This window comes from Alligator mississippiensis, chromosome 4, assembly GCF_030867095.1.
Source record: "Alligator mississippiensis isolate rAllMis1 chromosome 4, rAllMis1, whole genome shotgun sequence".
In the NCBI taxonomy this organism is placed as follows: domain Eukaryota; kingdom Metazoa; phylum Chordata; order Crocodylia; family Alligatoridae; genus Alligator; species Alligator mississippiensis.
Genome location: NC_081827.1, coordinates 175,301,152 through 175,328,021, shown reverse-complemented (window position 1 = coordinate 175,328,021; position 26,870 = coordinate 175,301,152). Strand labels below are relative to the sequence as shown.

Sequence of the window (26,870 nt, the reverse complement as noted above, 5' to 3'; positions counted from 1 at the left end):
GTGAAAAGTAATATTTACTTATAAAGTAGCTCTTTCAAGTGGGAATTGTTTCTCTATTCTGTTGTACAGCATCTTGCACACTGGAGAGCTACTCAGGAACAGGGGCTTCTGGTCCTAAAGACTAGAGCAGTGAAAAAATTAATAGTAATAATACTATTGTAATAATAGTAATAACAATAATAGTAATAATGTTGATGAAGTTAATTAGACATACAAAGAGGCCCTTTTAGGTTACTATAACTATCTGTAACCTCCAAGATATGCACCAGCCTCTAGATTTCCCCGTTCCTGCTGAGTGAGCTACACGAATGGCCTGTAGTGTAGTATAGTACCTGTACATCACGTTGCAGATGGAACAAGAAGTGGGGTGGCAGTAAGCAAGGAAGGAAGATCAAGCTGTATGTACAAGTAAATATATGGAGGTACATAGCAAAGAGGGGAGACAGCAAGGTAGCTGAGTACGTTGAGACAAATTATTCCATATTAAAAAAAAAAAAAAGGAGGGTGGGGGAAGGACAGTCATTGGAAGAATAAAACTGTTTGTGGCTTTTCAGTATGTTCTTCTGTCCCTTCTTTAATAATTGAGCCATGAAGTAGCAAGCTGCTTAAATGGAAACAGCAGTCTCCCTGGTGGGCCAGTCTATTAGCCCCCAGTGCCTTTAAGCTGCTTAATCAGTTCCTAACATTGGTAGTAGAGGTTTAGAAGCAATCAGCAGCTTATCAAACTCCCTGTGGGAAGGGGCTGAGCCAGAGTCACAATGCAATCATTTGTTTAGTGGTTTCTTCCAGCATATTTCCTTCTGTTTTTTTGCATTTGCAGGACCACCCCCCTCTCAAACTTATCATATTGAGGTGCAGTGTAATTCAATTACTGTTTCTACTGGGTGGGTTAAATTGGATTTAGCTTTTAATCTAGCCATGTCCTTTTTATCAGCCTGGAGAGGCTCTTTCTCATTTTTAGAGTCTTTAAGTTTGAAATCGGATTGCTTGTTTCCATCAAAGTGAAACCATGATGGGAAGGAGGGGATAAAAAAAAAGAAGAAAATGAATCTCATAAGAGTAGCATAAAGACATTATCTAATTTCCCTGTTGCACTTTCTCATTGTTCTCCCCTGCTCGCTGGATGTTTGCTTATGTTTGTAGTGGTTTGTTTTATTTTTAAATTTCTAAATACTTCCTTGTTTCTTTGTTTTCTTTTTTATTTTACCCTTGCCCATTTTGTCAGAGGCAGGGTTAGCTTTAACACTCTGCCCCGCTGTCATGTAGATGGTGTGTGTTTGGGGAATTAACTAAAAGGCATATTAAAGATTAATGGAAAGATAAGGCATGGTGAGTGAATTAAAAAAGCAGAGAAAGGTAATCTGCAGAAGCAAGCACTCTGCCCCAGTCCAAATTCTGATCTGTTTGCCTCGTTTAAGTCCACTTTAAGCTGCCCAGAAAACAAGGAATCTTTTTCTGCTGAGCAGCTGTGGTTTGTTTTTTTTTTTAAACTGTGATATATGAGTTAGTTTACAAGCTGAATGGAAATTCATGTCTGCCTGAGATGAAGATGTGGTGCATGATGCTGCTTGAAAGGAAATCTAATTTAAAACTGCTTCCTAGCACAACAGGGTCCTGGTCCATGACTGGAGCTCATAGGTGCTACTGCGGAACAGATAATGCATGGTAGCAATTACCTAATGGCTGGAGCTTTATTACTCTGTTCCATTAGGACAGGGATCTAGTGCAAGTGAGGGAAGCAGTCACCAAGGTTGTTTAAGAAAAAGGAAAAACCAATGCACACTGTCATTACATTTGGAAACATGCCAGACTTGTAATCAGATGATGCTTTTACTGGCTCTTTGCTGATTCACAGGCAGTTCTAATACAGATGTGAGCATCTGGGCAGGCTTGCCTTTTAACAGGAGAGGCAGCAGGTGATATCCTTTATTCATTTAAAGCTGCTTAAGAAAATCAAAGTTTTGCAGCAGAAGGAAGGGCAGGGTGGTACCCTTAAGATCATCTGGTTGAGAAGGGCATGAGCTTGAATAGCTAACAACCTAATTTGGTAGATGCTAGGAATGCAGTTCCACAGCAAAACTGTGCCAGAATGACTGGATGCAGGGAGTGGATGACCTTTGACTGAGGACCTTTTCTCTTTTCTGCTTTCTTCTCTCCTAAACAGGAGTTCAGTAAACGTCAATAGCCTGGAATTGACTGAAGTCTACACTGTGTTTGCATGACTTCTGGGTGGATAGGGGAGTGCTTAGACTCACACTTCTAGGTTCTCAGAGGCTGGGAGGGGGGCATGATGACCGGCTGCATCAAGTAGGGAGTGAGGACGCAGAAAGATAGCTTTTGTTGAATAAGCAAGACAAGGGAACTCATTGACTAAAAACAATAGTGCCAACAAAAGAGGAGAAAAAGGGGGTAGTAGAGTTCTGGTTGCAGAGCAGAGCAGTAGCTGCAGTAGTTGTGGGGGATTAGGAGCAATGTAGCGTGGGATGCATGGAGGACTAACAAGACCCATGTCACAGAATACTTAATGCTGAACCAGTTCAAAACAGTACTTGATTTTCTGAGAACATATTTGAACTGTTTAAAGTGGCTTTAAACCAGTTTAACAGGCTTGTACATCTGTCTGCTTCAGTTTTTAATCATATTAGAACTGTTCCAAGTGATGTGTGTCCATGGCGCAGTGTAACAGCTCATCTCTGCTTTCCCTTCGGTTCGGTCTGTGTCCTGTGCCAGATATGACTGTCTTCATAAACCCCTGGGAGTAATCTGGTGTAAATCAAGAATGAGACTGCTGTTAAAACATCATGGTTTTGTCTGTTAGATGTTTTATTCTAGTCTATTCCAACCAATGAAAGCCTTAGTAAGGGGATATTCAGTTACTAAGAGGCAAATATTTATCTTCAAAACATTATGATTATTTTTAGCAGATAAAGTTCTTGTAAATGTTGTTGAACTGACAGCCCTGAAGAAATTGAAGTTCATTATTTGCCTACAGTACTTTCAGTGCCAGTGCACACCTGTCAATATTGTCCCATTTCTGTTCTGGAGAGTCCTCCTCCATTGGCTGGGAGGTTAGACTGGACTCCATGCCCATTCGCTTTTGAGCCAACGGTTTGGTGATGTGCTGAAGCTATTTGTGCAGAATGGACTGAAACCAGCAGTTTATTTCCCCCAAACAGTGAGCTGGCCTTTGGGAGTTGGCAATTTTTAAACTTTAGTGATTTCTGTGGGTGACCGAGCTTGGGATCCGGGGAAGGGGCCGGCTGGGTTGTAGCCACAAACCCGGCACGTAGATGGGTACTTGCGACCGCTGGAGTAGAATTAGGCACAAACGCATACTGGTTCAAACAAAGATGACTTTACTTACACTGTCATGATGTACAGCGTAGGAAGACAGTTAACTTCAAACTCCAACTTCTGTTACCATCAAACCGAGGAGCTCTTACAAGACGAGATATCTTTAAACTCGAGCATGCAGGACACGGGGGTACGTCGGGGGGTTCATCGACGGGGAGTCGTCGGCGGGTGATCAGACCGCCAGGTTCCACTCAGAGACGAGCACGGAGTTCTCCAACCTGGGCAGAAACGACTCCAACCCTTTATACAGCTAGCGAGCCAATTGTCAGCTGCCACATAGGAATAATTTGAAACCGGCCAATCAGAGTATGCGCATTTGCATATGAGCAGCGGGAACTTTTCCACGCCGGGGCTCTCCACCATGCCGAGAATTCCCCTGTCTCGCCGTGCCTTGTGCTAGAAAGTTCCACTGTACCGAGGCACTCAACTAATCAGTTCTGACAATTTCAACTGGACTTGACTCCAGTGATTTTTCTTTTGCATTAAAAAGATACTCTTCTGGATTCTGAATTGATTTTATCGTCTTGGGGTACAGTGTTTGATTCTCATCCTATCATCCCACAAAAGAGAGAATAAAAATAGAAAGGATACAGGAAATAGCAGCAAAAATGTTTCAAGGCAGGAAAGACCTTGAATATCAGGATCAATTTAAAAAAATCACGGGGGTGGGGAGAGGGGGAAGTCTATCTAGCTAGGGTTTGTCTATACTAGGACATTCAGGAAAATTAATCCAGATTAATTGAAGGTTTGTATTTAAAGTGTACTACTTTAAGTATGTTAACCCCCCACATGGACACTTATTCAGAATTAAAGTGGCCTTAATTTGATTTAATTTAATTCACTTTGGAAGTATTTAAATTGGTTTAACGCTGCTTTAATTGTGAATACTTATCCACAGAAAATTAACATAGCTCAAGTCATCTCCTTTAAAAATTACCTCAAATTAACTTTCCCAAGTGACCTTTTTGAGATAAGACCTTAGAGAGGAGATCAATGCTGCCATGATAAAGGAATAAAATAAAGAGCAATGTTAAGAACTGGTTCTGCTGTTACCATTGCTCATAAAACACAGGATGTCCATTGAAATCAAGGTACCTTTTAACACTGATTAAAATAATAATAATGATTTTTTTTTTTTTTACACCCATACAATTAGCTGGTGGAACTCATTACTAAGGACAAGACCTTCACCACTATCAAAAAGATTAAACATTCATGCGAGCTATAGTTACAGTGAATAAGATAAACACCATTGTCACAACCCAAGGGTGTGATTTTTTTTGTTTGTGTGTGCTTTGGCACTGCTAAATTATTTTCCCGCTGTTTGTAGCTTTCTTTGCAGGGTGCATTTCTTCATTGCAGCACAGAAATGCACATTGCAAGGAGTTCCCGCCATTTGTATTTAGATTTGTGCCCCACTATTGGCCAGTTCTAAATTATTCCTACGTGGCGGCTAGCGATTGGCTTGCTAGCCGTATAAGAGGCTTGAGTGGTTTCCGCCCAAGTTGGAGGACTACACGAACATCAGGAGGAAGAGACTTTACATCTCATGAAGATCTCTAAGCGCTGCGAAGCCTATTGGACCCAGCGTGAATATCAAGAAGGCATCAGGGGTCTGATCAGCCTCTCGCCTCTCCCTGTCGCTGAGCGCAATCCTCGACGTACCCTTTCCCTGCGTGCAACGTTCCACGGAGCCTCGAAAACTTCGTGTGAGTGAATCCAGAGCTCTGTCTGAGTCCTTAAACTAGGATTTAAGCGAAGTATTCCTGGAAGTTTTCCAGCCTGCACCGCAACCATCTACGGTGTAAGTAAACAATCTTAAACAACTATTACGCGTCCGTGCCTAATTCTAGCGTGCCGCCTGCCTTCCCTGACCCAGCGTGTCCGGGCTGCTGGCCGCAGCCCGCTGCGCGAAAAAAGGGCCTCGGACTGCTCCCGGCCCGCACAACCATAAGGAATATACTCCTTTATGCCTCAGGGCATAAACAAACCACCTGCTGGTGGAAATTAGAAAGATGTTTCCCTTATGGGTAGATTATCATTTATGGATCATTTCTTTCACTTTCCCTGGCACATCTAGTACTAGTCAGTGTCACAAACAAGGCACTAGACTAGCTAGACCACTGGTCTGACCTGCTGTGGCAATACTTATATTCCTACTGAAAAATGTATAAATGTAGCATTCCCTATAAAGCACAAATGTAGGGGGGAAAAAATTCCTAAAGCATGGGAGTCACCTGACTTGAGATCCAGTACAGTATATAGTGATGCCAAGATTGGAAACCTATCAGAAGAGCAAAACAAATGGTTCAGCACCAGTTTTTTTTTCCAAGACCTGTTCCCAAATCTTTTTAGCAGAAAAGAAACAGCCTTTTTTTCCGTACATCTCTTTTTTGGGGTGAGTGAGCTGGAAGATGGGGAGTCTGGGGAGAGGGCTAGGTTTGCTCTTTGGCCAGTATTGTGAGGGAATCTTAACATTAGGTTTATGCTACAAAATGTTGCTGGCATCATCTTTTCACATCCCTTAGCTGAAATTATCATGCCCCCGAGCCTCTATAACTATGCTGGCATAGCCCCTGGCATGTACTAAGCTAACAGAACCAGGTTTTTGTCACCTTAGTTTACATAATTATGAGAGATCTGTAGCTATTCTGGTGAGGAACAAAAACCTTTTATTTGCTTGTTTGTTTGTTTAGGTTTATAGCCCATCCTGTCTAAAAGGCTCAGAGCATAATATGACCATGTCTTTGTAGTTTTGTCAGCACAGCTATCGTGGCAGATATTCTGTAGTATAGGCAAGCCTTCAGTGAAAGAGGGGCAAAACTACAGATTGCTTGTTATTTTAGCTGAGTTCTCCCATCTCTAACTAGAAAGACTCCAGGATTGCATGAGGGTGGGAGGGTTGGGGTTTTGTTTTGTGGTTTTTTTGGGGGGTGGGTTGTTTGTTTTTTTTAATTAATATTGATATTTTTCTTTTAGCTGGTAATTATTTGTAATTTAAGCATTTTCTAGCCATTTTATCATAGTACAGTCAAGAAATGGCACTTACACAGGTTGTAATGTAGCACTTAAGAACCCAGTAGCAGTGCTTTCTTTTGCACCAATATGCTGTTAGTAATTCATACATTTTCCCCCTTAGAATTTGCAATCTATATGCCCTTCATTTGAAGATAATCCCTGCTGTTAGTATAATTGCCTTTCTAGTTTCCTGCTCTTTCCTTCAACAGTTCAGCACTGGGGTGGAAGGGAGATGGACTGAGAGGTCTTTTCATGATGGAATCAACTGCGGTTAACTCTTACCTAAATTGCATGGGATGTACTGAATTCATGAGTTCATCACAGGGAATGATATTAGGAATGAAGATGGGGTTATTGCTAGGAAAACTCCATATCTATCTACTTGTTGTTAAGCCAGGTCTGTGCCATGAAACCTTTGGAAGCCAAAACTTCATGGCTCAGCAGGGTGGAGAGATGTGATCACTGACCAACAGACCTGTGCTGGCAAAAGCTCTTGGTACAGACGCAGTTATAGAAGTCAAACTGTCCCTTTGTTGATATAGCTAGGGCTAGGTCTACATTTTTTTTTTTTTTTTAAGGTTTGATGCTATGTTATATGTTGGTTGCAAGTATGGAAAAATATCAAAGCCTTAACCAGCAGAGCTAGTGTAGACACAGTTATTCTTTCAAAAATGTCCTTTTGCCAGCCTAATTTACCCTCTTCAGGATACTGGGTGAAGCTATTCCAGAAACTTTTTTGTTATAATAAGTTGTGGTTTCACCAGTTGGGTTTTCTGGTATTGCAGTACTGATTTAGGCAAGGATTTCTGTGAGCAGTCTCTTTACTGGACTAACTGCACGGTTGGGATAGACTTAGACAAGCTTTTGAATACAATGCATTCTTTTTTAGGTCTGAAGAAAGGGGCCTTTTTCAGACCTAAAGAAGAAGAATGCACTGCTTTTCTGAATCTATCCCAATCATGCAGTGGGTCCAGTAAAAGATAGCATCCACAAAAAATCCTTGTCTCTCATTTCCTGGACAGTCACAGCTACAGCATGACTCCAACACTACCAATATTGGTTTAGCTATCAGCAAATGCTTTTAAGTGTCAATAAGCCCATTTTTGGCTCATTGTGGGGTAGAGAGGTTGTCTTGCCAGTATAAATTGCATTTCCATTAGGTGTGTTTAAACAAAGTAGTAGCTAGTAAAGTGTCCCAAGTGTGGACCTATCATTAAGGATATAGGACACTCATGTTTGATTTTGTTGGAATTACACTGGGGATTACTTTAGTCCAACGGTTGTTTTCTGTTTTACTTTTAAATAATATTTTTCTTTTAGTGGATTACCATGTAGGTTGTCATGGACATATCAGTGAAAATTTTCAAACATGGGAGCCTGGAATTAAGTTTCTACATCCATATTTAGGGATTTGCGAGTGGGATTTTCAAACATTCCTGCTTGACTTAGAAACAAAAGTGTGCTGAATGTAAATGAGCAGCACGTTAGTTTATACCGGCTAATGATGCAGCACTGCTCTCCTCCACCTGGCTGTTCTTCAAGGACAGGAATGGTTTAGAAATGACATTCCTGCATTCATTTCAGATGATCCTTGAGGTCCCTTTCCAGTGGTGATCCCCTGCCCCTTTTTCTTGTGTTTTTCTGGATGCAGGTGCTCTTAATGGAGGCAAATGACATTTTGAAAATGAATGATGTGATATAAAATAGAAATAATATTACAAGTAGAACTTTCCCACACAGCTACAGAGATCCAGAGAGGTCACTGACCATAGTCTGATGGCTAGCCCAAAGGAAAGGAGACCTGATTTCAGTTTCCATCTCTGCTGTGGACTTTCTGTGAGACTTGGGGCAAATCACCTCAGCCCTCTGTACCCCTATTTCCCATCTGTAAAATGAGTACACTTCCCTAACTTTAAGGCTTTCCAAGATAAATTGCAGAGTGATTCTCAGATACCATGGCCATGGGGCCATATAGACACTCAGAATAGATATATATTTGACCACATACATGACCATGACATTTGTAGCCATAGAAGAACTATTTAAGAGAATTTTGCATCTTCCTGTGAGGCTTGAACAGTAAGGCTTCTGGGCAATAATCCTAAAAAGAAGAAAGTGAAAATATTTGTCAATCAATTTAATTTAAAATTGTATGCAACATCTACACAGGGAATGGTAAGTGAAATGCTCTCCATTTCACCAATGTCTGTCACTTAGGAACAGTGCAAACTTATGTTATAATAAACCTTTCAGTCCTACCACACTCTGTTGTAATTATTTATATAGGGGTCTTGCACGTGTGTGTGTGCGCAACACAAATTGAATTATCTGATTTCTTCTGGTCAGCAGTTGGCTTTTGGAGTGGTGGAGAGGTATTTGAAATTGAGACAAGCGATGGCCAGGAATATAAATGGATCTTAGTTTAATTAGAAGTCAATATTTTGGCTAAAACTTTTAATCAGAGAATTGCCTTTTTGTTCTGCTTGAAACCAGAATCTGCATCAGGGCTTAGCAAAATATTCCTGACTTTCAGAGTTGGCTCTCCCGTCTGAGACGCAGGTGGTTACCTACTGTCAGTGCAACAGGACCTGCCTTACTGAATGAGACTTTTTTACAACAAATGAACAAAAATGGTGTGAATAGATTTTTTTTGTGAGAACTGCTGAGTTCACAGCTCTGGAGACTCAATCATTTTCAGTCTTTATCCTAGAAAATAGAAGTACATGCTTCTATATCTTGCTATCTCTTTTTTGAAATGGAGATGGGTATAGATAGGAATAAGTTCTTGTAGCCCTTGTGATCTGAAAGAAGGAGTCTTATGGCAGGATGAGAGTTTGAGTTGTGAGTCCAATCTCCAGTTCAAGATGAGGTCATCTCTGATGAAGGTATTTAAGCCAATATGACAGCCAGTCTTGCTGTTGTGCCAAATTATGGCAATTGTGGTGGTATTATTGGGATACGGATGTTTTACTAGGAAGTGTTCACAAAAGCTACTAGGTAGTAGGCATGTGCAAAGTGGCAAGTATTTGCTTCAGATTTGGATTCAGCCAATTCAGAGGACGGTGATTTGATTTGGAGATTCGAATCACTGTGCCGATTCGATTTGACTGAATCGGATCTGAAATTTCGGTGCCACTTCGGAGATTCAGCCATGGACTAAACAGACAGCTGACACAGCTGCCTCCAGCTAGTAAGTCTGGGGTTGGGGGAGGAAGGGGCTGGGGTTGGGACAAGCTGCCCAGCCGGGGGGGGGGGGGTGGGGTGTTACTTGGTGAGGGGGGCACTGGATGCGGGGATGGCAGCCCTGGGAGCGGGGGCTCTGCCCTGCTGCTGCTTGCCCAGCTGGCGTGGGGGGGGCAGGGGCTGCGGTGCGGGCTCAGCTCGCTCCAGGCAAAAGTGGACAAGTGGCAGCAGGGCATAGCCCCCGCTTCCAGCGCTGCTGCGCCTGCATCCCCCACCCCCCCCCTCCAAGTAATGCGAACCCTGCCCCAGCTGGGCAGCTTGTCCCAGCCCCAATCCCTCCTTCCCCCACACCCCTTCTCTCCCCCCTCTCCCAACCCCAACAGACTTACCAGCTGGAGGCAGCTGTGTCGGCTGCCTGTTTAGTCTATGGCCGAAGCTTTTCTGAATCTATTCAGATGCTTCGAATAGATTCGGAGCTTTTAATTGGTCTTCTGATTCAATACAGATTCAGAAATTCGGTCCCTGAATCGGGCCAAATCTCCTCCGAATCAAATCGGCTACCGAAGCTTCGCGCAGCCCTACAAGGTAGCCATCAGGCAGGTAACAGCTTATAGTCTCATCAGAATTCCTTGTACAAGGTAGAAACAATGTCTAAGTTGTTCAAGTTGCAGGGGTTTAGGTTGTAGCCGTATTGGTCTAAGGACATAGGCAGACAAGGTTCCTTGGGTGAATTCGATATCTTTTATTAGACCAACCCAAATAGTTGGAGAATAGTTATTAAGTTATTAAGCAAGCTTTTGGGTTCAAAAACCCTTCGTCAGGCTAAGGAAGTTTCAGCAGTTGGTGTGTGCTCTTCCTGGATGGAATGAAAAGAGCACATACCAACTCTTGCATTGTAGTGTGCATATTTGCCAACCTACTTACGCCAAATCTCGGTTTAAATCTCTGTTCTGCAAAACAAATAACCAAAAGTAGATGCAATGAAGGAAACTTTAAACTGGCCCTATCTCTCAGCCTTTCAGTGTATAAAAAAAGGTATGGAGTGCTATTATCCTTGTTTTAAGACCTGAGAAAATGAAACTTGGAGAGAGTAAGTGATTTTCCCAAGGTTACTTAGAGGAGGAAGGCAGAGCTGAATTGGACTGGGGAGGCCTGAATCCCAAGTAGCTCTCTTATTGCTTGAATCTTCTTTCCAGTCCTTTCTAGGAAGTTACGCTGTACCGTGATCACTGCTGAGCCTTGTGCAAACTTGTATGTTATGTCCTTGTTTGCCGCACAAAGCTAAGGGCCTCTTACTGAAAACTGTGAGTAATTCCCCAGATAACAAGCTGCTTGTGCAACAGAGCAGTTGATTGATTCCTCTGCTGGACAGGCAGCATGTCAACTGGGGCATGGGAATGATGGTAGATACCAGTCCTTCCAGTTGCTACATTTCTCAGCATTAGGCCCTTGGGTCTGTGTGGTAAAGAAAGACAGAAAGTGCAGGGCGGCACCTTATGGACCAACTGTACAGCCTCCTGCTTAAATTCAGACTAACAGGGCTCTTTCTCTCTCAGAGACACGAAGGGCGTGTGTGACTGCGCGCACACACATGCCCACATATATTTTTACGTTAAGGAAATTGTTCTCTGTTTTAAACCATCCAAATTCCTGGCAGTCTCTACTCTTTATGTCTTGTTTGACTAATGCAGCCTTTGACCTTAGTTTGAATACCTGCTTCTTAAGGCACCCTGTAATTCATCCTACAGCATGATTAGGAGAACACGAGGGTGTGGCAGATATCGCAGGTAGGGCTGGTAGATGAAACCTTGAACTCTTGGGGAGAAGAAGAAAGGCAGAGACTGAAATGCTCTGAGTATGAAGGGAGAAGCTTTTGCATGGAAGTCATGTAGTGGAACTCAGCGTGGAGAGAGCACCACCAGTTTCAAGCCACATTGTTTGCACTGAAGCTTTCTGGTGGCTGCTTACTTGTATCAGCTTAAGCTCCAAGCACAACTCCAATGTTCACAACATTGCTTGGATGTGCTTCCAGACTTCTTGGGCACCTTTGTTCTCTCTCCTCTTCCCATGTATCATGTGCTTGCAATTTACAGAGGAACAGTTGTTCTGCCATGTGTGTTTTCTGTATTCTTTTCCCACTCTTCTCAAAATGTATGGGCTGATTTACCTGAATTTCAGGGTACCACTATCTCCTTCCACTGGAAAAACACACTGTGCAAGATGGCCTGAAAGGATTTCCAAGTAGATAGGCCACATTGCCTATAAAGAAATGTCTTGCCTGTCAAAGAGAATTAATAACTCTTCCTTTTTAATTCTTCCAGTTTGTTTTACTAAATTTCCTTTTGGGATGTTCTTAGCTACAGCTTTGTTATGAATTAATGCAGTACAAGATCATGGTGGATCAGCATAGGCTAAACTGGGTTTGTATATATGTATCGGTTGTAGTTTCTAAGATTTCTGGCTTCCAGTCTCCATGCAGCATGCTGCACTTACTAAACATCAAAAGTTGTACCTATTTAGTGTCATATCACAATAGATACCCAAGATAGTTTGTTTATTGAGTTAAATTTTAAAATCTCACTTATTGTCTAGGCACCTTTTTCCATTTTTACAAGTCTGCTGGAAGCTGCTGCTACGTTACCTTTTTTTCAGGTACAGCACTGTTACCGCGGTTCTTTCTTTCTTTCTGTTTATTTGTATTAGTGTGGACCACACCAGCCTGTTAAGGGACGGTCCCTGTCCAAAACAGCTTACAAGCTTATTTAGATATGCAAGCAAAGGGTTGGAAAATGTGATCCAACATGAAGAAATGCTTGGGAATCAAAGTAAAAAGACAGCAAGTGACTTGACCAGGATGACACAATGGGTGCAGACAGAAGTGACAATTTTCACCTGGTCTGGCCACACAAAGCAGTGACCAACATAGCTGTGACCAAACACAAGTGCACATCTGCAGACAACTTCAAAAATGGCCAATTGGGTGAAAATCTGACCCCTCATTGCATCAGATAAAAATATTAGAAAATGTGGCGTCTTTTGTAACTTGTGTGTGCAGAGCTCCCAGCCTGTCATCGCTTTCAGAATGGGAAGGGAAAAAGGGAGCAGAGGAAGACCAGTCTGGGAGTTTTTCAGCGCCCCCTCCCCCCCCCCCCCCCCAAGGATGGGGCTGGTGTATTGCAGCCCTTCCTGAGGTGGGGGAGGCTCCGATTCACCCACCCCACCCTTCAGCACCAGGTGGGGAGCCCCAAGAACAAGCTCCTTCTTCTGCCTGTCTCCCCTCCCATTCTGAAAACAGGGAGCACTGGCAGAGTGGCCATTGCTATGGGAACCTGGCTGCGGGCTGCCAGCCCCCAGCTAGATTCCCCTCCCCCTGGAACCAATAGTGAACTTGTTTGGTCTGCGGTAATGTTGTAACTCGTTTGCCCACACATACACAGACCTATCTGTTTTTTGGATCTAATGGTCAGTACTTCATTAGTTGAGAATATACTTGTTTTCCTCCTCTTGTATATTCCTTTTCTGTAGCTTGCATTGTCAGCTAAACAAAATTTAACATGTTAATTCCTGAGTCTGTGGCTTTAAAATGTTGGGATAATAGCCTAGCCTTGGTGAAGTCCATGGTGGTTTTGAATCAAGCTTTCACTCTTCTCGTCCTTTTCTCACCCAGGTCTTCTAAAGCTATCCAAGATAGGCAGTACAGATCTCTTGCACAGATATAGCACAGAGATGAAAGCAGTGCACCAGTGGCAAAAAATACTTTCTGAAACAGATTACACTCTAAGTATCTCTTTAAAAAATCTGGTATCCAACTGCTGTAGAGGTGAGGGCAAATTAGTCTACTTCTCCTCCAGCAACAGCTGAGAGTAATGGGCAGAAGGATGAATCTAGGCAGATTTACCCAGAAGCGGAACTGAATACGTTCTGCTGTTAACCCTCCAGCCTGTTCAATCTAAGAAATAGTCTTTACTTTTCTGGTGTCTTGGCAAAATTGGGATTTGGATGAGCACTTGTAGGTGCAGGCTGAATGCACAATGGGTGTTGGAGATTCCAGCAAGAGGGTAATGTCCAGAGGAGCTGGCAAAGATCATTTCTATTGATTTAGACCAGGGATGCTTAATCTCTGGTCTGTGGGCCAAATGTGGCTACAGAACCATAGGTATCCAGCCCATGGAGGTCCTCACTGATTGGGAAATTTTGTAGGGGGGACAGCAGTGATAATAAATGTAGGCACCAACCCAGGGGTGGGCAAAATGTGTCCCATGGGCCAGATGCGGACCACCAAGGCATTCTATCCAGCCCACGGGACCCTTAAAAAAAATTTAGAAAATTCATATTTATCTGCCCTGGGCTGCCTGTCATGCAGCCCTCGATGGCTTGCCAAAACTCAGTAAGCGGCCCTCTACCCAAAATAATTGTCTGCCTGTGCACCAACCCCTGCTACCAAATGCCCAAACCCCAGGCCCTGTGTAACAGGTTGGGGCCAGGTCACACCCCCTCCCTGCACCCCTCTGAGTGGCCAGATGGGGCCCTGCTGTCACCACCCCATATTGGATGAGGACCACCAGCTGCATCCAGCCTATGGATGGCCTAGGCACTGCCCACCAGCCAAAAACTGCTGATTTAGACAACTAGAGAAAGGTCTGTTACATCTGCTCACTTGGACCCCACCTAAAGATTCATTTCTTCCAAGAGCTCCTCCCCACAGTGATCCCCAATAGCTAGGGCACAGGTGGGCAATTATTTTGGCTGGAGGTCCATTTAGGGAGTTTTAGTGAGCTGTCATGGGCTGGGTCAGTACCCCGTTTCCCCCCACCAGCACCACAGTTCACCAAAACTCCCTAAGTGGCCCCTGTGCATGGCTGAGCAGCTGAGATGGGGCCATGGGCAGGCAGAGAGCAGTATCCAGGAGTGGGACAGGCAGGTGGGGCCGAGGCCAGGGCCAGGACTAGGATTGGGACTGTGGGGGGTGGTGACAGCGCAGAGCTGGGACAGAGCCGCGATGCACTCTTCACATCCCCCTGCCGGTGGAAACAGGGCAGTGATGCGGAGAGTGGATTGTGGCTCTGTCCCAGGCCCTGGCCCTGCACTGTTACTGCCCAACGATCCCAGGGTCTCCATGGAGACTGGGTGGGATCCCTGCAGGCAGGGTATGCAGGCAGGCAGATGGGATGGGGCTGCAGGCAGACGGAGAGCTATGTCCAAAAGTGGGATGGGTGGGCACAGCTGGGTCCAGGATATTGGGGTAGTGACAGCACGGGCCTGGGGCAGAGCCATGACCCTCATACCCCTGCCCACGGAACCAGCACCCATCGCAGGGACATGTGGGCAGCAGATGACAGCTCTGCGCTGGACACCAGCTCCACACTGAACTGCCCTGCAGTCCCAATCCCTAGCCTCACCTGCCCATCCCACTCTTGGACGTGGCTTCCCACCCACCTATGGCCCCATCCCAGCTGCCTGGCTGTGCGCCTCGCCCATGCAGGTCCTGCCCCCAGAAGTGTATGCAGGGTGGATGGGCCAGGGTGTCCAGGCAGCAGAATCAGGTCCAACAGTGCCATCCAGAAGGAGCCTCTACTGGGGCTACTGGGAAACGGAGTCTGGCTGCTGTCCCAGCCCTGCTGCGTGCCTGGGGGCGGAGAGACCGGCCATACCAGTTGCCTGGATTTAGCGGGGCCAAAGGACCCATTGTGGGCTGGATAAAATGCCTTGGTGGGCCAGATCCAGCCCATGGACCATATCTTGCCTACCCTTGAGCTAGTGTATTTTCAGTGGCACATTACATGAAGCACACCAGTTAAGGTGAGCATTTTTTTACGTTAACACCACTTCTGCTTTTCAATGCATCTCTTCATTTTTTCTTTCTCTCTCTCCCCCTCTCTCATATTGCATAAGTTTTTAAAGCACAGTATTTTTGGCCTCGTTAAATCTTAAATTGGAGGAAGATCTGGGACAACACCTACTGATATTTGAACCAGTAGTTCAAGGTGTTCTAGAGATTTTATACCATTTAACCTATCCCCTCCAGCCCTCGCTTGTCTGACATATAAATCAGATTTGAGAGATGAGTGGAACAGATTGTCCAATACTCCAGAAGGGAGTAACTAGGCAAACCAGGGTTCCTAAACTGAGTGCTTCCTAATAAATGTTATCTTCAGGGAAATACGCCAGCCCCTCCATAAGTAGTTAACATTACTGCCTCAGTGTTGGCTTATAAAACAACTTTATCACCTTTCTTACGATAATGATTAACAAGCTGATTTACAAGGGTGGGGTCACAGAGCCATTTGGCAAATTTAAACTGTCTTGCAATGGCAATGATAGTATCTGAGTTTTATGGTGTTTTTACCTCTTTAACAGAAATACTTAACCCTAATGGTTGGGCTGCTTAGCAATAGTGCAATCACTAGTTATGAGGGTGCTGACCGTGACCCTGCTTGTGTGCTTCTGGTAGGTCAGAAAGCTAAACATCTAGTAGTAAGAGTTCAGAAAAGTTGGGCATGTTCCGAGTCCCGTGGGCAGAGCTTATTTTCTGATCAATATTCTGATGAAGTAGGGATATTACATTTCTAGACATGAGAATTATTATCTATCACATCATAATGGCATGTAATTAGCACATGTTGAGCATATAGGCAGATGAAGCATTTCTCCCCATAGTTCAGATTGTAAGGTTCCCTTTAAAATACTGCTTTTCCTCCTTATTTTCTCACTCTTAGATGTCTCTGGTTTTAAAACAAAAGTCCTTCATTCTTTGATTTTCTTTTATTTAGTTTTCTGTTGCTTCATAACTCAGAAGCAACTTTGTCCAGTAAGCTCAAATGAGTTCACTTCAAGAATCCCAAATATGATTTAATGCAAGGTGACTGTTTTCCAAAGTTGTGATTTTTGCTTTTTGGAGTTACTCACCGTGGAAACAGGGAAAGCTGAATTCTCTAGCAGTATCCTGCAAACTTTATACCATTTACCAAAGGGCTTGACAGTCTTTATACAGCCCATGGAATTCATTTATGTCCTCCATGCTGCCCAGCCACCCACTACACTTTACAAAGTTAGTCGAAGTTCCACAAGGAATGCAAAAGAAATTATAAGCCTCCCAAAGACAAGCCACACATGCACTCCTGTGAACGTTGGAACAACCTGTTACTTAAATATTGTTTCTTGATTAACATTGCAACCAACTTCCTGCCACCAACCCCAAAAACTCACACAAGTCTAGGGAAAGTATAGATACCCAGATAGTTTTCTCTGACACTTAAAAAGTTCATGAAGTGTTTGACAGAGTTTAAAAGAGCAACATAAGTGGGTTTCATACAAGGATCAGGCACTTCAGTTGTTCTGGACAGGTTTGTGTAGGGCAGTGCTTCCCAACCTTTTCCTCAGCATGGCCCCTCCTCACTCCCAGCCCGCAGCCCCCCGTCCCTGTGACCCCATCTGCTGATGTTACGACACCATTTGGGGTCGCAACCCACAGTTTGGGAACTGCTGGTGGGGGGGTATAGAAGGGCATTGAGGCACTGATGAAGCCATGAAGATGTCTTAGTTTTGCTGTTGCATTTTTATTTTACTTTGTGGTTGGCACATTCCTGGAGTTCGACTGTTTGCTCCTTTTTTTTGTTTTTTTCTCACACTCCCGGTTTCTGTCTTTTGATTGAAACAATCTGATTTGGAGGGTAAGTCCGTCTCCGCCCAGTCCAGTCAATTTTTGGCCACTCCGTTGAGATGGCGAGGTGTTCAAATCAGAATAAACAACATAATCAAAGAACAGGACTCAGCCTTGCTACTTGTTTTTCACAGAATATCAAGCAGTCATCTAATGCTGACTGACTTTTGATCTGTCTAGATTTAAACCAGTGACCTTGGAGTGAAAAGATCTGCTACAGTTTCCCTGAGCCACCCCAGTCCCTGGGTTAATTTTTAATATTAAAAATAAGTATTGCAATACTGCCTGTACTGTGCTGTAGTCGCTTGGGGCAAGATTGTGCAAGCTTCCCTCGTGCCAGTAGGCACTTACTCATCCAGGTAACACTATTGACTCCAATAGGACTGTGAGGTAAGCAACTTATCACCAGTGAGACTAAGAGACTCCTGAGCAGTAACTTTTTGTTTTCCTTAGAGTGAGAATTTGAGTTGCTATGAACTAAAATATTCAGCGGAGCTGGGCCCTATAATATTTATCAAGAGTATGCTTTTAAAAGAACAAGACTTGGAAACTAGAACCCAACTAATTCTAGCTACAGAAGAGTTGGGAAATCATTGAGGGCCAGTAATCTGACTAATAAGCAGCGACACTTTTTTAAACGATTGCCTGTTACCATCCATAACAACATTCATTTGATTGTGTCCAAAGGGAGTTCAGTTGGCACAGTAGATTTGCCTGCCTTTCATCTTGAGCATTTTTTGGTGGAATCAAGACAGATGTCACCTATTCTGTGTCTGGTCTCTATTTGCTTCTAAGAAGCTCACACCTTATGCATGAATCTGTTTCTCTACTAGCAAGCAACAGATCTCCTGATAATCCTGTCTTGTTTTTACAAAGCTTGTTCACCCATTAAGATAAGTTTTCAGGCTGCTACCTAATGTAGTGAACAGCACCCACAGGAGGAGAGTATAGAGCAGGGTTGAGCAGATGTATGGGTTGGAGGGCTGCTTACAAGTTTTAGCAAGGTGTTTAGGGCAGAAAGGGGACAGAGAGATGCCAGTTGATCCTATCCAGCTGGCTGGGAACCTGAGGAGGGAGGGCTGTGCCCCACGCCACTCCACTCTGCCGCAGCTAGGGCTGGGCCATGCTAGTTGGCGTACAGGTCCCTCTTGCCCCCCGCCATCTGCCCCGCCCGGCTTTCTGTTGGCTCTGCACAGTTTTGGCACCGCAGCCACCAGCAGCTCAGCCCACATGGGATGGGGCACAATGCAGAGCCCTGAGTAGTCATCCTGCCCACCTGCCTGCTGTGGTGAGCCCCTGCCATTGCGCTGCACCAAGGAAGCCAGAGGTGGCTGCCCTGGGCTGAGCCTATCCCAGCAGCTAGCATCAGCTCACCTCCTAGTGGTGCCGCAATGGCAGGGGCTCACCGCAGCAGGCAGGCGGGACAACTGCTCTGAGGTGCATCGCGCCCCATCCCACGTGGGGCTGGCTGCCAGCAGCTGCGGTGCCAGGACTGCACAGCCCCACAACTCTACCAGGAAGCTGGGTGTGGGGACGGTATCTGAGCAGAGCAGTGGGCGGTATCTTCCCTCCTCAGGCTCCTGACGGTGGCCAGGGGGCCAGGTAGGATCAATTGGTGGGCCGGATACAGCCTGTGAGCCATGTTTTGCCCACTCCTGGTATAGAGGGAAGACAAGGGTTTGAATTATGTCTTCATGATTTCCTTACTTTTCCTCTATGGCTTGGGTGTTTAAATGGTCATCTAAATCAATTGCAGTGCGCTACTTGTGTATTTATCCAGAACACACACAGAATTCCCTTAACTTGCCGGTACGAACTCACTTTGTGGCCTGGGTTGGACCTGTACTGTGTGTCTTCTTGAGGTATCCAGCCTGGGGCATGAGGAAATAGCAGCAGCAGCAGCTCCAACTGCACTCTGAAGCATGCAGTGGCGGCTGCAACACCAGCTCTGGCCTTGCAGCACGTGATAGCATTGGCAGCTGCTCTGGCTCTGGCCAGGGGCATACAGCAGCAGCTCCAGCCCCCACAGCATGCCCATGCTAGAGCTGCCACGGCTATGTATGGCATGCTGGCATTGCTATGCATCCTATTTTCCCCCAGCCCTTGTCTCCCAATCTTTGTGCTTTTCCTTTCAAGGTGTGTACATGTTGTAGGTGGACAAAGGAGCTTACAAAAGGAGAACTGAAATAGGTGATGACTGCGTTTTTTGCAATCCTGTACACCAGTGGTGCTCAACCTTTATCCCTGATGGGCCAGATGGGCATTGCCCGGGCTAGATCTGGCTGGTGGTCCTGATCCAGCACCTAGGGCAAGCATGACAGGCACCATCCTGCTATGCATAGGGGGGTACCCTAGCCCCTCAGGGAAAGGGGGTGTAACTTGGCCCCATGGGGGGTGGTAGAGGGGCATGGCCTCACCCCAGTCTACCTTTTGGGAGTAGGGGGGAGGATGTGTGGACCAGCCTGAATCAGGCACTGCTCGGGGGTTGGGGAGGAATGGCCCAGCCCCAACCAACTCTGCAGGGGAAGGAGACATAACCCAGCCCTGTGGGGCAAAGGGGTTGTGGCCCAGCCCCATGAGGCATGGCCTGGCTTCAGTCTAGCCCTGTGGGTGAAGCAAGGCTGGGCCATGCCACCTTGCTCCAGATACAGGGGCACAGGGTGTAGCCCAAGTCCAACCAGCCACCTGGGCTGGGAATCTGGCAGTATTAATTGTCACTGCTCCCCTGCCACCTGATTTCCCAGCTTTTGGGGAGCCCTGCGGGCCAGATGTGATGGCTCTGAGGGCTGCATCTGGCCCGCAGGCCGGGGGTTGAGCGCCCATTGTTGGCTGCAGGTGTTGAATATGACAGTGTAGTTTCCCTGTGCCACACATGAGTAATATTCAGGCGCACTTTACCTGCTCTTTAAAACATAACTTCAATGTCCAAGGAAGCAAGTAAAACAAGATTAATCATTTCAGAAGTCATGGAAGCTACCCTAATGTGCTCCCCAGAGAAGAGCTTGTCCTTGCCACTGCACTCTCCTGGGAAAGCTTCACAGCAGTAGTAGTTACTAGTAATTAAACCTAGAACTAGACATTCTTTAGGCACCGTGGTCTTCTCATTCTTGGAGGGGTGGGGGAACAAGCAGGCTCTCTTAGCTAGAAAAAATTGCACAGCAACCTTACACGCTTTTGGCTCCTCAGGCCTGAGAACCCCAGTTTCCATTGGAGGACTGAAAGGGAAATATACTGCGCTCACCTGGTTGTTAATGTGTTAGGTTCATTAAAACAAACTGAGCATCCTGTCATCTTGTCTGTGTTCCCATGAAGCTCAGCTTCTGATTTCAGTGTCTTCTCGTAGTGCTGTCACCCTGGGATTTTCTCTTCCTGTGGCTGGGATGTATAATAACCAGCACACCGGGCCCGCTCTGTTTCAAAAGAGTGCTCAGAATGAAGGAATTTTTCATTCTCGATTTCCGGTTCTGTGCTTCTCCCTAAGCCACAAAATACCCACTAGAGGAGCGTTCCACTGAAACTGTTCTCTGTGGCCAGTAATTAAAAATCAACTCTCCTGCTTGGAAGGGAGAAATAGAGATCAAGTTTGCATTCTCATGAGGCACAAGCATTATAATGAAAATTGCAAGAAGTCCTATTCGCTGATCAGTAATGGTGCCTGAAGTCTCTGTTGAAGTAAAATGACATGGAATTTGCAGATACTAAAAATAGCAATGCATCACCATTAGTTTGATGTTGCGTTTTGTTCTTGTCGTAATACACGGAAAAAATGCCTGCGATTTGCATTGTAAATTGCTGTGTGTGTTTTTGAAGATGAGATCTTCCGTGTGTGTCTATGGTAGCATTTGTATACTCCAGAAAAGCACATCAACCCAATGCTCTGCTATTACAAGAAAAAAAATCATGGAAAATGGACACGTAAATGCATCTCGTCTTCCCCCCCAAATCTTTCTGGCCATCTAGCTTATGTTGGGGAGGCAGTGCAAATCTTGACAGACTGGTCTGCCATTAAAATTAATTCCTCACACCATAGCATGACCTTTTACATATATTTTTGAAACTATAATGGCGCACATATGTGGTTATGAACAGAGATTCAAAAGATGCATGTTCAGCAACTCTGTCGCAGGTTCAGTGTGATTTACGTTCTCTTTGCCTCCGTGTGATGTGCATAATAATACTTCCTTATTTCCCACCCTTTGCCAGTCTTGTCTATTTAAGCTGTAATCTCTTTAGAGAGGCATTTTATTATTGTGCTTGTATAGCACCTAACACTGTGGCCATGAACTCAGTAGGGGACAGAAGACTGTACTAGAATATAAATAATCTGTAATGCATAAATAAAATTCAGATGTTACTCACCTCCTAAGTGTTCTGTCTAGTGTAAATTTATCTTACTGTAACCTCGTTGGGTCAGAAAACTGTCTTTTATCTTGTCCAGATCCTAGTTTATCACACTTGCAGAATAAAAATAATACCGTTCAGATTAGTCTTATATCAGAAGGAGAGGTTTTGAAGGACTGCTGACCTTGACACTGGTACTGATTTAAAACCTAGACACATTGCCTTTGTGGAGTGGATATAGGATGGATTGGTATTTTGATCTGAATTCCTTTGGCCTGCCTGGCATAGTCAAGAGCTAAAATAGTCAAAATTAACCAGGGATGGGTTTGGATGCTGAGCCTGTGACTGCATTTATACCATGCCCTCCTCCCCACTGTGTGGGCCGGGAGCGGTCCGAGGCCCTCGGGGGTTTTCTTTTCGCGCGGCGGGCTGTGGCCAGCAGCCCGGACACACCGGGTCGGGGAAGGCAGGCGGCACGCTAGAATTAGGCATGGACGCTTAGTGGTTGATTAAAGATTATTTTACTTACACTGAAGATGGTCGCAGTGCAGGCAGGAAAACTTGCTTGAGTTGCAGTTACAAACAGAAAAGAAGAGAGGCGGACTAGAGTTCCTTCCCGTGAACCTTCTACCCCAATCTGGTTGGAGGCTCTAAACCGTGAGCCCGTCGCGCCAACCGAAGAAAGTACTCGAAGCAAAGAGCTCTGAATAGACTCACACGAAGTTTGCTAGGCTCCGTGGAACTTTCGCGCGCAGGGAAGGGTACGTCGAGGGATCAGGCGGCGACAGGGAGAGGCGAGAGGCTGATCAGACCCCTATAGCCTTCTTGAGATACACGCTGGGTCCAATAGGCTCCGCAGCGCTTAGAGATCTTCACGAGATGTGAAGTTCTCCTCCTGATAGTCGTGGAGTTCTCCAACTTGGGCAGAAACTGCTCAAGCCTCTTATACGGCTAGCAAGCCAATCGCTAGCCGCCACGTGGGAATAATTTAGAACTGGCCAATAGTGGGGCACAAATTTGAATACAAATGGCGGGAACTCCTTGCAGCGTGCATTTCTCTTTTTGCAACCTAGAAATGCACCCTGCAAAGAAAGCTACGAGTGGCGGGAAACAATTTAGCAGTGCCGAAGCACTCACAAACAAAAATCACACCCTTGGGTTGTGACACCCACCTCCTCTCCTTCCCTCTCCCCTTCCCTCACTGCCCCACGCCCAAATTTCCAGCTAGTTAATGGCCTTGGTGCTGATAGAATTTGCTCATGATACTGCAGAAAAGTGTGAAAAGTTGCCTGTATCATTATTGCACTTTGTCAGATTGCACTGGATCCTTTGACCTGCATTATACAGTATACAAAGGCCAAACACAGGATGACAAACTGTGGAGTAATAAAATGCCTTTGTTCACACTTGCCATGTGAATATGGCTAATGGCAAGCTCCTTTGCATCCCTAGACCTGAAAGTATTTTGTATCGGGGAGATGAGTATGCTTGTCCTCTTCATCCATGAGGAGGATATATGATTTCCACCAGCAAGTTAGGGCTCTAGGTTCACGTGTACCACTGTTTCCTGACTTGTAGTCTTATGGCCAACTACCAGCAACTCCCAAGTGTCTGTCAAAGAAAATTTAAGGGCAAGCTGATGATATGACTATGTGAATTTAATCATGGATGTAAGGTTAAGTGAAGTGCTAGTGCTTGTGGCAAAGAGCCTTGGAATTACAAAATTTGGGTGCTGCTGCTTAGGAGCATAATTATTTAAACCAAGTCTTGCTACCTAAGAAAATGCCTGGAAGTTGTTAGAATGGTATATGAAGCAAGCCCTGTATTGTGCTCATGTGATCAAGTGCTTCCTCGATAATGGTTCAGTGTGTTAGATTGGTCCTGAATTCTTCCAACATCATTGTAAGGAATCACATGTGATTCTTTCTGTGTTAAAAAGGGCACTGTTAAGTGAGTAGCTATGTGGGCGCAAGAATGGGGTTAATGTTAAAAACAGGCTTAACTGAATTGATGCAGAATTTGCAGCGTATGCTGCTCGGGAGCATAATATTATGCACACTTTCCTGTTTGCAAACTGGATGCAATTTATGGCCTTTTCCTATGCTGTGTAAACTTGCTTGCTTTTGTTTCTCACATTTCCTGAATGCTTTTAAGCTTCCCTTTGCCTGCACCCCCATGCTGCTGTGGATTTTGGACCCACTATAACACCTGAGTTTGAAAGCAAAAACTTTTTTTTCTTTTATAAAGTAATACTCTGGTATTTGTTCAGTTCATGCCCCCTCCCCTGCCCCTCCCGGGTGGTGCGTGCTGTAAGGCTGGCCATATCATTACCTTGAACTATGTCTTCATTTTCTGTTACATGCAGTGACGTCTCTGAATTGTTTACATTCTAATATATGGGAATCTTCCTATGCCAGGATGCAATAGAAACATCATTTTTCCTTTACCAGGAGCAGATGTCTTCTCTGTAATACTAGCAATAACACTGCTGCTTCCTGTTGTCGCAGATGCTCTCAGCAGTGCAGAGCTCCAGGCAAGGAGAGGACACGTTTCAGTACTGCATACCATCACTACTCAGGCACTTCCTTTCCCAGTTGCACTCTCCCTGGGATGGTGATGTCAACTGGGAAATAGAAGAGGATGTTACTTTAAAAAGAAACTTTTATTTATGCTGGATGTAGCTGAAGAATTCTCTTGAAATTTGTATTCACCAGCAGCTTGGCCTTGACCTGCGCTTTCTGTGTTGCACTTGTACCCACCCAAAATGGCAAGTGAAACTCAGCACAAAACCTACAGGGAGAAATATGTTGAAACTCCAAGTGAGCCAAACCTGCCCACTTATGCACGTATTAAAGTCTGAATCCATCTCCTTGGGGTATGTCTTTGGCACAGTCCTTTGAACAGTTGTTATTACATTCTCATTAACTGTAGGTCACTATCAAATCCCAAGAAATTTCTGTCGATAAACTTTCAAGCTACCATTCAGACCACAGGAAGAGCAGAAAGAAAGAATACATACTTAGGGACTTATTCTGTGTTCATTATTCTTTACACCAGCAGAATTCCTTAAAGTCAATGGAAGTTTTGTCTGAATAAGAAGTATTTTGCATGAATAGCACCCTCATTGAGACATTGTTACTGAGTCAGAAATTTAGATGAATGTTGTGGCTAGCAGCTTAATCTACACTACATGTTTTTTCACACCAATAGAGGGAGTGCAAATCGCTTCTGACAATAGTCTGATAGTGGAGTGGTGGGAGACTTTTTGATTTGAGAGCTGGTTGCTGAAGGGGAAAGTGTAGTTTCCTTTATTGCATTTTAAAATTTCATCTCATTGTGGAAATGAATAGGTAGATTATTTTAATGGACATCGTTGTAAAATAAAATCTGCCTTAAAACTAGAAACTTTTTTTTCAGAAAGAATAGGTTTTGGTGCGCAGCTACATATGTTACAAACGTGATTTTCATTTTAAAACATAATTGGCATATTGGATAGAGAGAGAGCGAAAATAAGGCAGTTTTCATAAATGTGCCAGATCATTCTACATTTGTATTTGTGAAAGATTTAAACTCTTACCCATCCTGCCTTGGTGGTTGAACACTGGGGTGTTTAAAATTATTCACTACTCAGTAAAAACTTTGCAATATCTGTTCAAAAGAAAATGATCTCACAAGTTCTCTGTTTATTGGTCACTGTCTGTTCATTATCCATTAATCTTATTTGTGATTTTCAGCTGTTGGGGAATTATACTCAGATTATTTTAATGTGCTACACGTGATTATTTCCTTAAATTAATGGAAGCTTTCAAATCCTTCATTGTTTCAAGGAGTCCTGCTATGTTATGGGTTGTGAATGTTGTCATCTTCTTGCAGGTTATTGAAGGAAAGCTGGCTCCTTTCTTGGGGAAGGTTATCAAGTTTGCTACTTCTCATGTATACAACTGCAGCCTTTGTAGCCAGAAGGGCTTTATCTGTGAGATTTGCAACAACGGGGAGATCCTTTACCCCTTTGAGGATATGTCCACAAGCAGGTACAGTATATTGCTGTTTATAGGTTTTAGTTATGTTTTATCCTCTTAAATTCAGGTCAAATGACACTCCTTTTCATTATCCTCCATGAAGATAAATGGAGAGGGCCACTTCCTCATTTGACTAGATTAAAAAAGCCACTGACCTACATCAGGCATTTTTTTTTTTTAAACCGTTGTAGGTCCTGTCACCAGTGTTCCAGAAGATGAAACATGAGCACATGAAGGCCATCCAAATGAGCACTTCTGAGTTTGCACAGGGCCCAGAACCAAAGGTGCTTTCTATATGACTGGGTCTGACTTCACTCTGATTTCACTGTTCCTGCAATATATTGTACCTTCAATATTAGATATGACTGATAATCTACTGTGTGTAGAGGCATGTATGTATGACATAATTCTGACTCTTACACACTTACTTTAGATGCATGCAAAGCTGTTCCTTACTGGAATGCAGCAGCTATTTATCAATTCATTAAGTAAGGTTAAGGACAGGAAGTAAGGAAGAACAGTGTGTCCAGTTGAAACAGAAGAATGCAGACTGCAATAACCCAAAGTGAAATTAAACCAGGAGACTGGAGCAGTGTTCCTACTCCCAGCTCACCCTCTCCCCACTGATAACCACAGAAGACAAGGACTCCGGGTTTTTTTACCCACCAGAAAGAAAGCACTTCCAGCAGCCATCTTTTACACATGTGTGCACACACCTACACACAATCTGGCATTTTCAATTAGGCTGTTGTTTTAATTTGTACTGAGAATAAAGTAGCAGGATTGAAGCCAAGAAAGGAAGGAGAACCTACTCCAGAGGTGATCTGGATCTGCTTGCTAAATATAAAAATCTGAGGCTCTTCAGCTGACAAAGATTTCTGTCAGGAGTGGCCAAGACCAGCCTTTGGGGGATTTCAAGTCTGACATGTCTTTCAAAAACTATTTGCACATTCCTTCTCTGACTTCACATTCCAAGAACTGTAGAGACAAAACACTGGACATAAATTAAACAAGGTGTACAGTTGAGTTCTATAAATGGTGTGCAAGAACGAAGACATAGAAAAGGGAAAGGGAACGTCTAGGATGACTATACAAGACCTTTTAAGATATCCCAAAAAGCCTAATGAGAACAAGTAAAATATTTGGATAGTGATACTTAACTGAAGTATGTGCTGGATTTGCATATTAAATTTTTGGTTGACCACAAAAGTGTTGGGGTATATATTATCCCTAACCTGCAAATTGAAATTAGAGACTACATACTCTACATTAGTTTTATTAAAACCTTCCTGAAC

At 44.3% G+C, this 26,870-nt stretch overlaps 1 protein-coding gene across 3 annotated transcripts in view; it reads left to right on the top strand.

Moving 5' to 3' along the window:
• PLEKHM3 (pleckstrin homology domain containing M3) overlaps positions 1 to 26,870 on the top strand; it is a 143,254-nt gene that overhangs the window by 92,520 nt on the left and 23,864 nt on the right. For 2 of the 3 annotated variants that reach the window (XM_019492253.2, XM_019492254.2), the window contains exon 7: positions 25,430 to 25,587. The exons of the other annotated variant lie outside the window; for it this stretch is intronic. In XM_019492253.2, coding sequence (XP_019347798.1) covers positions 25,430 to 25,587 — 158 coding nt within the window. The remainder of the gene's footprint in view (positions 1 to 25,429; positions 25,588 to 26,870) is intronic. 3 annotated transcript variants of the gene reach the window in all.